Genomic DNA, 10,410 nt, shown 5'->3' on the forward strand with positions numbered 1-10,410 from the left:
TTAAATTCGACGGCCTATCGGGTCCTGTTTCTTGTAGTAGCTGTTAGAACCAAGGATTTTTTACCGGGTTGGAACATAGCCCAGTACTAATATGTCATTGTTTAAACAAAAAATTGAAAATTGTTCCAGGATTCACTGATTCAACACATTCACAAAATCATCTCATTATATTCGAACACAAGTACACAGATTCAAACACAAATTCACATATACAAACACAATATTCCATAAATAATATTTATATAAGTTATTACATACCTATATTCCAAATAAAATTGCTAACTTAATTTCTACTACTCCTTGCCGGACGACGAGGTCATCACCACCACCTCCCAGTCAACGCCATCCTCATCGTAGTCCTCAATGATGATGGGGTTGTCGGCTCCTCATCATAGTCCTCAATGATGATGGGGTCATCAGCGCTGTCACCCGGGAGGCTGCCAGGGGTGGCTACATTGGCGGCAAGGCAAGCAAGGATGGTGGCTACAATGACAGGAGCGGAGGAGACCGGTGCGGCGGCGATGACAGTGGAGACCGGAGCGGTGGCGGTAGCAGTGGAGACTGGTTTGGCGGCGGAAGCAAAGGAGCCAACCCCTGCTTCACGTGCAGCGGCGGCAGCAGCATGGCGGGCTGCATTTCTCCTAGCAGCAGCGCCGATGACACGGCGGAGGTGGTGGTTGAAGAGGAGCTCGGCGGCGCGAGAAGCTGAGTGGAGGACGCTCAACCTCCAGTCCCGCCGGGCATCGCGGAGGCGGGGATTCATCTCCCTCACACGCTTGATGCGGCGGTTCAGGTGGAGCCTCACCATTGTGGACGCGGAGGAGATGATGAGATATCGCGGCGGAGGAGATGATGCGGCGCGGCGGTAGGGGCGAGGTAATATAGGCGATGGCGGGAGGGGAACGACCGTGTCCATACACCAAACTAGAAAGGTAGCCGGTGATCAAACCACTCGGTACTAATATGTGGTCATTAGTACCGGGCGGTGTAACGACCCGGTGCCAACCCCGAGCTCAAGAATTGGCACCGGGTGGTGTTATGAGGCGGTGCAGTCACGCTCCCAGGTCTCCCAGCCGTTGCATGATGTGCCCTTAGAGTGTTACCGCCTGGTACTAACAAACTCCCGTAGGCCCGTGCCGTTCCACTCGGCGCCCATGCCTTGCATTCATCATTTCAGCTGTTCTCCGGTAGTGCAAGTTATTTACATGAGTGGCCCATCCATCCTTTGCTGCGACAAAACAGATTAAAATCGTATACCCATCAAATAGACGTACGTGTACGTGTGGCAAATAATGGATCGAGCACGGACAGATTGAGCATTTAATACCTGCTGCTCGCTGGCTATAAAAGGGTGCAAGATGGTAGTTATGTCCCGGCAAGGATTCTGAGGAAGATACATACTCGTAGTCCGTTGGTACGTTCAGGTTGAGAAGCCATGTCCGTGTACAGTGTGCTGGCGCTGCACCCAGGTGTGGTGCTGACCAACCAAAGCTCGGACCGTAGGTCGTCTCTGAAAAAAAAAGACTCTGGCTACGAAACAGCCTTCAGAGACACATGTGTTGCAGGCGCGCCATACGCATCCAGCTTTCGGGGCCTTTTCTCGACCCTGCAGTCTTTCGAGGGCTCGGGCCGAGTTTGTCTTACCTGTCCAGGTTAATAAGTACTCTACAACTATATAATTAACTCTCGCCTTGCATTATGTGACTTGCTGCACGTTACATTTAATCATGGGGTAGTGAATGGCAAATTGGGAGCTATTTCTTGGTCAATGTATGTACTCAATCACTCAAAAATATATGTACTCAAACGCGTACACTTCTACCTTGGCTTCTCAGCTCTGCGATGTACAGACATAAATTTGCCCTAGTATGGATTTACCTTTTTGATTCATTTTGTGTGCAAAAAAGGAACCTCGATTGATCCAATTGATGATATCCGTACCTGGCCTTCCTTCCCGTCAAAGTATAGAAAAAATATATAGTAAAAAATTACTCAAAGTTGTGGTACAATAAATAATATGGAACGACGAACGATTGACTTATTAACACGCAGGTTTGTGGAGACATTTTTCATTTTGCAGAACTGCCCATCTCTCATGTTCACACCATATTTCGTCTAGTGTGGTGTGTCGGGTCGTGATGAGGTGGCGGATGTGTTCATTTGCCGTTCCTCAGATGGTGGGCTATATTAGGGCCTATTTGGATACAAGCAAAACCACACCAATCGACATGGATTGAAGGGTTTATCTTAACTAAACAAGTCTCGAAGGTATTAGCTGCCTGGTGGTGTCGTTTCTTTTGCTCGTTGTGTTGTTTGTTTGTTGTGTTTTTCTTTGTGCTCACCTGTTTTTAGATACAAAAATATTTCCATTGGTTATTCGATATTCAACTTTGTAATAATTCTTGTGAGACTCGTGCTACGAGGATCGTGTTGGTCTAGGTTTGCTTAGATTTACTAAGATATAGTAGTTTTTCGTAACTTTGTTTGGTGTTCATGAAAAAATGTGCTTTTTGTAACTTTGTTCACACAAACAATTGGTTGGTCACGACGGAGCCCAGCAAATTTGTTGTATTTTACAAGTGTTCAGAGTGTTCCGGCAAATTTGTTTCATGAATTTCATTTTAGTAAAACTCTGCCAGTTATGTTATTTCTTATACTGGTTTTACATCTCCGCAATTCTTTTCTCAATAGATTGTCGTTGTTTAAGGATAACAATTACTCCATTTGGTTTTTAATTTACGATGCCGTTGGATTTTTAGCACAAATATAAAAAATATAAGTAACATTCATGACAAAACATGTAACAATAAAATGAATAAAATATACATATATTTATCTCAAAACATTAGATGAACAGATTCTGGGCCATTCTTGACATCAGGATTTTGTTCTCTCTACAATTGACTTCAAGCTCCCAAGGTTAAATTTTCGTATTGGCCTTTTTTGATCTGTTGAAATAAGTGGCGCCAAGAAAAATTATTCTTGAAGTGTTACGAACCAGATGTTCCAGGGGTGCTGCGTAGGCAGGATGATGAAGACAAGTACGGTGAGGAATAAATGAAGACAAGTACGGTGATTATTCATTCTCTGAACTGCCGGTCCCTCGTGTTCACACCATATTTCAACGGGTGTGAACCGTTGGGACGTGATGAGGTGGATGATATGTTCTTTGGCCTCACTCGGATGCCGGCCGTCGTGAAGGCCGTTAGTTGTGTTGCTATGTTAGTTAGTTGTTTTCCATCATGATATATCAATGGTTTATAGTCACGAAACATTTCAACGAAATGAATAAAACCTGTATGAATTTTAACTAAGACGTACAAGTTTTGGTCTTGGGAGTAATACGTGGCTTCTGTTAACTTAGTTGACCTATAAATAGCAGGGCCACTTGACTCATGGACCATATAAAGCAAGCCAGCAGCTAGCCTTTCCTTCTAGCAACGAAGTGCGGGATCAATGGTAGGGATGGATTCAGATCGAATACGGATGGAATCGAATCCGGATAGCACTATTTACCATATTTTTGTTCGAATCCGGATACAAATATGGATATTATCGGATACGAATACAAAACGACTGCCCCGAATATGGATTTCCATTCGGATATCTATTTGATTTTGATAATAATAAATATCAATTTGGTTTATATATGTTTTTGGTATGACAAAACTATTAGTCAATGTATGAGCACAAAAAGTTGACAAATACAGGTAAAAATTATTTATAAATAAACATTTAATGCTTAAATACATAAAAGAATTATTAAATAACAATAAGTCATTATTATATAAAATTAATTATCAATTAATTAATTAATTATAATTAATTCATTGAAATGATTTAAATTTAATTTTATAACACTATTAATAAATTTAAATATTAAATTTAATATTTATCATAATTAATATTATTGAATTATACTCAATAAATTGTTATATAGATATCTTTAAATAGTATTAAGGAAAATGTCATTAGTAATATTGAAGTTAATAACATTAATCATTTGTGATATAGATATTTAAATGTTTGGGGAAAAGTTTGGCTAGAAAAGTACTTAACATTGGATGAACTGTTGCTCAGAACATTGCCATCATTAGTTGATCCGATGAGACACAACTCCGAGCTAGCCATTGTACTTCAATGACTACCATAATGCACCGATGCTTTCATCAGTCGATCGGATGACCTCATAGGTAAATCTAACAAGTGTAAATGTCCATTTTGCCGGTCTGCACCCTCTCTAATAAACTGGATCGAGGAATGTACCAACGTTATCGTTGGTTGATTTGATGAGCATAGTTTCTTTGACCTTCAGCCTATCAAATCTTTAATGAACCGATCAATATAATTCTTCCCTCATCAGTCAATCTGATTTCATTTTTCTCTGACTCTTCTAGGACACTTCCAATGCACCGATGCTCTACAAATACACCAACGTAGGTAACATTGGTTAAACCGATGCAAACAAATCAACCCCTTTTTCTTGCTTCTTCGTAGCATTTCTTTGGTTGATCTTCGATGATGTCCACGTGTTGTTTGTCAATCAATCACTGAAACAAATGTATCAAAACATGGCATGAGATGTCAATTTCTCTATAGGGCGGGGGCAATATTTTTTTAAAAAATAATGTGCTTTTAGCGAGAACTACGATTCTTGATGAGAAAGAGTTCTTTTTGGACAATGGGATCAATATTCTTTGTTTCATCGAATAAATGTTGCTCCTTCTTTTATTATTCGTCTCATATTATTGATAATATATACTGATTCGCTGTCCCTTTTTATTTAGTGGATAGGGAATTGATACTGAGTGATGACATGAGGAGTATCTTGTTTTTTAGACGATGGGATAAGAATCTTGTTCTCATACAAAGAAAAGCATATGTACTGTGGGCCTATTCAGAAGTGCTACTTCCCATGGCTTTTGCTGCAGCTTTAACTACTACTATAGGAAAAGACAAAGAACGAACAGTGAAAAGCAGTAGCTGCAGCACAAAGCACAGCGATAGTGAGCTCAAGCATACACGCTCTACTTATTGTATGTTCACATGTGACAAATAAGATTGGCTTGTCATTCTATTTAGTATTATCTTTTTTTTGCGTTGGTAAATTCTATCGGCACATACGAAACTAAGAATTAAAAAATCAATACTATGTGGACTTCTATAACACTGTTTGACGAGTGATTTTGTTATAAAATTCCTAAGTCAATACTCTAGCTTTGTCCTCTGTCAAATTTCTAAAGTTATTCAAAGTTAGGAAAATTTAACTTAAGACAATACTAAAGTGTGATTTGTAATTTAGGACGGATAAAATACCAAATTAGGAAGCTTTAGCACGCTTATAAAGAATTGGACTCTTTGGAGGGATATCATGAGCATGCTCCAACAAATTGCAATTTGTGAGCATACCATATACGCCTGAATACTTGGCCTTTTTCCGGCACCTGTAATTTAGGAGTTGTAATAATTTTGACAGTTGCTGTTTTTTTATACCGTACGTAACAATACCCAATTTCTCAGATAAAAAACCACCTCGATGTTAAAAAACTGTAATTTTAATGGAAATGGCACCAATCCTGTGTGCAGGAAATCTGACCTTCAATTCCGTCCGGAGGGGAATAATGAAGCACGCGTACGTTTTTTACAAAGATAGTGGAAACCTGGATTTTTTTTTTGTGCCAACGCACCATTACCATAGTCTCGTTCTCATTTTCTTCCCATCTCATCTAACGTAATCAATCAATCATCATAGTGGGCCCTGCGTGAGTATTTACTTATGTACCCAACTCTCCTATTTATATCCACACACTCGAGCAACGCAAGCAGCAGACCCTCCTCACGTTCCACATCCATCCATCGTGCATCCTGCCAACGTTAGTTTGCTGATATTTACAAAAGAAGAAGAACGAGAAGAAGATGGCAGTGCCAACACCCGAGTTCACGGATTCCTTTCTCGTGCAGACCAACAACTACGGCGACTTCATCCGCATAGTCCGGCAAAACGTGATCAGATACTGCAGCGACCGGAGTCCCAGCATCTGGCAGCCCGTGCTGCCACCGGAGGAGAAGATCCCCAAGCTCTGGTTCCACGTCGACCTCATCAACACAAAGACCAGCTCCCTGACGCTCGCCGTACGCATGGACAACCTCTACCTCGTTGGCTTCAAGACCCCGGCTGGGGTTTGGTGGGAGTTCAACAACGAGCAGAACAAGCACCTCATCAGGGACGCCAAGTGGCTCGGATTCGGTGGCAGGTATCAGGACCTCATCGGCCAGAAGGGACTGGAGACCGTCATGCTCGGCCGTTTCCAAATGGCCACAGCCGTGGATGTCCTGGCGAAACACGGCACAAGCAGGATTCTGGAGGAGGAGGAGCTGCTGCGGGGCGCCGGTGTTGGGACTGACGACCCGCACGCCTTGCCCAAGAGCATGCTGGCAAAGCTGGTGATCATGGTATGCGAGGGGTTGCGCTTCCTCACCGTGTCCGGCACGGTGGACAAGCAGTTCGACAATCCGGCGGCGACGGTGACCCAGATGGAGGGGAAACAGGTGAATAAATGGGATAGGATCTCGGCGGCGGTGTTCAAGTGGGCCAAGGACCCGACTGCTAAGTTCCCCGATCTGGAGCAGGTAGGTGTCAAGGATAGAAACGACGCTGCCAGGATCGTGGCGCTCGTCAAGTACCAAAACAACTAGCTGATCTAGCTGAGAAACAAGGACGGACGAGCTGTGAATCTGGTTCATACACATACTTGACCTGCCACTCTACTGTACGCCTGTGCCAGCTAGTGCTGTTATTGTACTACGTAACTAATTTGTATGTTTATGCTTGCGTACGTGCTGTGCATGTAATAAGCTGGCTATCTACTATACTATAGTTTGTAAAGTATAAATAAGTCCACCCTACACGGTGTTCCTGCTGCTCTTTAGCGGGTCGCAGCGAACTTGAGCGCTTGTTCGGTTTGGAGATAATTACTGTACGTAATTATTTTGGAGGTTTAAATCCGTTGCAAATCAAAATAATTTTCAATCTCTCTATTATAGTAGTACGTTGTTGTAAAGGAATGTCAGAGGTGAGCTTTATCGTTCAAGAAGCAAAGGAATGGGCACGGACTCTCGTGGATTGTTGGAAAGTCCGTAAAGCCGAAGAGGGATAGATTGAGTGCAGTTAGCTAGAAGCAATACGCATTCAGCGGTATCGATAGGACCGGCGCCGGAGCGTGTCACCGATGCCATAGAATACGAATGTATACTCTTGTCTAGCTAATGCATTTCCCTTTGCTTACCAAAAAATTTTAAATTAATTCCTAAAACACAAGCTACATGAACTAGGGATAAACCACACGTCGCAAAGAACAACATATCTATATAGCAGATTAAATCTAAAGCAAATGAGGAACTCATCATTGCTTACAGTCGGGATTGCTCCGGCATGATCGATGATGAGATCGTGGCTGAGTGCATCATGAAGTCAGTAGAACATTTCAGATCAACTCGGCGAGCAATCAAGTGATCGCTGTCAAAAAACCTTAATCGCCCTAACCGGTGTAGGATCTTCTATGGATCTAGATTTCGGAGACACTTCTGTCCCCACTGTTGGAAAAATAGACAACTGTAAGTTTAAATTCCGAACTAGATTTATCATGACGAGAATTAAACCTAACATGCATGACTCTAACATACTAGACAGTACGTATATCATAGACATGATCTCAGAAAACATAATTATGAAACAGACCTGATCACAAAATACATACTGTGCGGGAGCCGCCGGGAAGACGAAAGGCGCAGACGAGACGAAGACGGTCCTTTGAACGGAGCGCAGCAACCGGCGTTGCAGACGACGGTAAGCCGCAGCTCCTGACTTGGACGGAGGACGAGCCGTGGTGAAGAAGATGAGCAGTGGCGCTTAGCGCTTCCCAAAAACCTTATTCGCTCTCTCCCGGTGCAGGATCACAAGAGCGAGCGGTTCCGGAGACCTGCTCTCCCGTTCGCCGGTGCACGCCGGCGCTCGGGATGGAGAAGACTACGGTGGCTGCGCAGCAACGAGAGGAGGCAAAACCCTAACTCAAAATAGATCTTCTTATGAATTCCCAAACCTTGGGGACTCCACGTATAACGATTTATTGTGCACTTTTTTCATGAGGGAGGTGGTCCGTATTTAAAGAGAGAAAAACCCCCTACACCCTCGTCCATTAGCAATACGGGACTAATAGATGGTGTACCTCCTCTTAGCGCTAATGGGCCTTTGAGATTTATTAGGATTATTTATATGGGCCAAGCCCATAAATCTAACAATCCCCCACTAGATCTCAAATACCCATTTATAGATTTTGCCTGTTTCTCACTACTGTTTGATATACCAGTGTTTTAGTGAGGACTGTTAAGTTGAACTCTCACCTAGAGCTCCAAGCTACACTTATCCACAACTTGAATAATAGACTACGCCTTGAATTGCAAGTTTGGTGCGAACAAGTTTCACTCAAAGTCATAACCAGTACATGGCTGCCAGTAGCCTTCTCCGCGGGTGGAGCATATACGTCGTACTCCCTGGTCTCTTCATGAGTTTACTAGAGATCACCCAAATCTCACAGATTGCGATGTTAGACAGTCAGACTCATATAGGTGTGTTCTTTCAAGAATGCTCTGTAGGACAACACCTTTGCTCATTAGAGCCAACAGAAACACATTAAGGCAAATAGCCAACCTGCCTTACAGCAACTGAGAGTATTACATCTTTTCTTAGAGAGGGTTTAACCATTACTCTCCTTAGTTCACCATCAGCTTGTTCTCCCCAAGTCCTAATTCACGGGATCTCCGATCACATAGATTGGGTTACCACTGTGGCAACTTATACGGGTCTCATACCCATCTCCCTTGATGCACTATCTATCACATTCCGTGATAATCCTTTTGTAAAGGGATCTGCCAGGTTTTTGTCTGTTTGAATATAAGTCACACTTATCACTCCGGAGTTTCTCAACTTCCTGACAGACTTCAGTCGTCTTTTAACATGTCTTGATGACTTTGCATTATCCTTAGCACTATTCACTTTGGCTATCACCGTTTGATTGTCACAGTTCATAAGGATGGCCGACACTAGTTTCTCAGCCACAGGCAAGTCCATCAAGAGCTCACGCAGCCACTCTGCCTCAACAGTGGCTGTGTCCAAAGCAGTAAGTTCTGCTTCCATGGTTGACCGTATCAAAATGGTCTGTTTGCAAGACCTCCATGATATCGCACCACCTCAAAGGGTAAACACATACCCACTCATGGCATATAGCTCATCAGCGTCAGATATCCAGTTTGAATCACTATATCCCTCAAGCACAGCAGGGTGCCCAGAATAGTGAATCCCATAACTCATAGTACCTGCTAGATAGCGCATAACCCTTTCAAGTGCATGCCAATGATCAGTACCCGGTTTGACATGAACCTGCTCAATTTGCTCACAGCAAAAGATATGTCGGGTCTCGTTGCGCTAGCTAAGTACATGAGTGAACCAATAATCTGCGAATATCTCAGTTGATCTTTGGCAATTTTCCTGTTCTTTCTCAACATCACACTAGGGTCATAAGGTGTTGGAGAAGGCTTGCTGTCGATATAGTCAAAACGGCTCAAGACCTTTTCCACATAATGGGATTGTGAAAGAGTAATCCCATTCTCAACCTTAATAAGCTTGATGTTAAGGATAACATCAGCTTCTCCTAGATCCTTCATATCAAAGCTCTTTGAAAGAAAGGACTTGACCTCACTGATCATATCAATGTTTGTGCCAAAGATCAGTATGTCGTCCACATACAAGCATAATATCACTCCTCCACCCCCACCATAGCGATAGTACACACATCTATCAGCCTCATTAATGACAAAGCCCGCAGAAGTTAAAGTTCTGTCGAACTTCTCATGCCATTGCTTAGGTGTTTGTTTCAACCCATACAATGACTTCAAAAGCTTACACACCTTGTTTTCTTGACCTTTCATTAAAAATCCATCAGGCTGATCCATGTAGATCTCCTCATCCAACTCTCCATTTAGGAAAGCTGTCTTAACATACATCTGATGAATGATAAGACCATATGAGGCAGCCAAGGAAATTAATGCTCGAATAGTGGTCAATCTAGCGACAGGTGAATAAGTATCAAAGAAGTCTTCGCCTTTCTTTTGTGTGTACCCTTTAGCAATAAGCCAAGTCTTGTACTTGTCAATAGTACCATCTGGATTAAGCTTCTTCTTTAATATCAACTTACATCCTACTGGCTTGCAACCATAGGGTCGTTCAGTGAGCTCCCATGTTCCATTAGAAAGAATTGAGTCCATCTCACTTTGGACTGCTTCTTTCCAATCATCTGCATCTGAAGATGCATATGCCTCTGCAATGGACGTGGGAGTATTGTCCACAAGGTACAC

General features: G+C 42.8%; 1 protein-coding gene across 1 annotated transcript; it reads left to right on the top strand.

Moving 5' to 3' along the window:
- Positions 1 to 5,804: 5,804 nt before the first annotated feature.
- LOC120640425 (ribosome-inactivating protein-like) lies at positions 5,805 to 7,033 on the top strand. Its single transcript, XM_039916244.1, has one exon. It carries the CDS (start codon positions 5,917 to 5,919, stop codon positions 6,694 to 6,696), a length of 780 nt encoding a protein of 259 aa, XP_039772178.1. The 5' UTR covers positions 5,805 to 5,916; the 3' UTR covers positions 6,697 to 7,033.
- Positions 7,034 to 10,410: the final 3,377 nt, after the last annotated feature.

Source organism: Panicum virgatum, chromosome 7K, assembly GCF_016808335.1.
Source record: "Panicum virgatum strain AP13 chromosome 7K, P.virgatum_v5, whole genome shotgun sequence".
In the NCBI taxonomy this organism is placed as follows: Eukaryota; Viridiplantae; Streptophyta; class Magnoliopsida; order Poales; family Poaceae; genus Panicum; species Panicum virgatum.

Excerpts from the sequence above, each read along its gene's own strand:
- LOC120640425 (XM_039916244.1), top strand. The coding sequence starts at position 5,917 with ATGGCAGTGCCAACACCCGAGTTCACGGATTCCTTTCTCGTGCAGACC.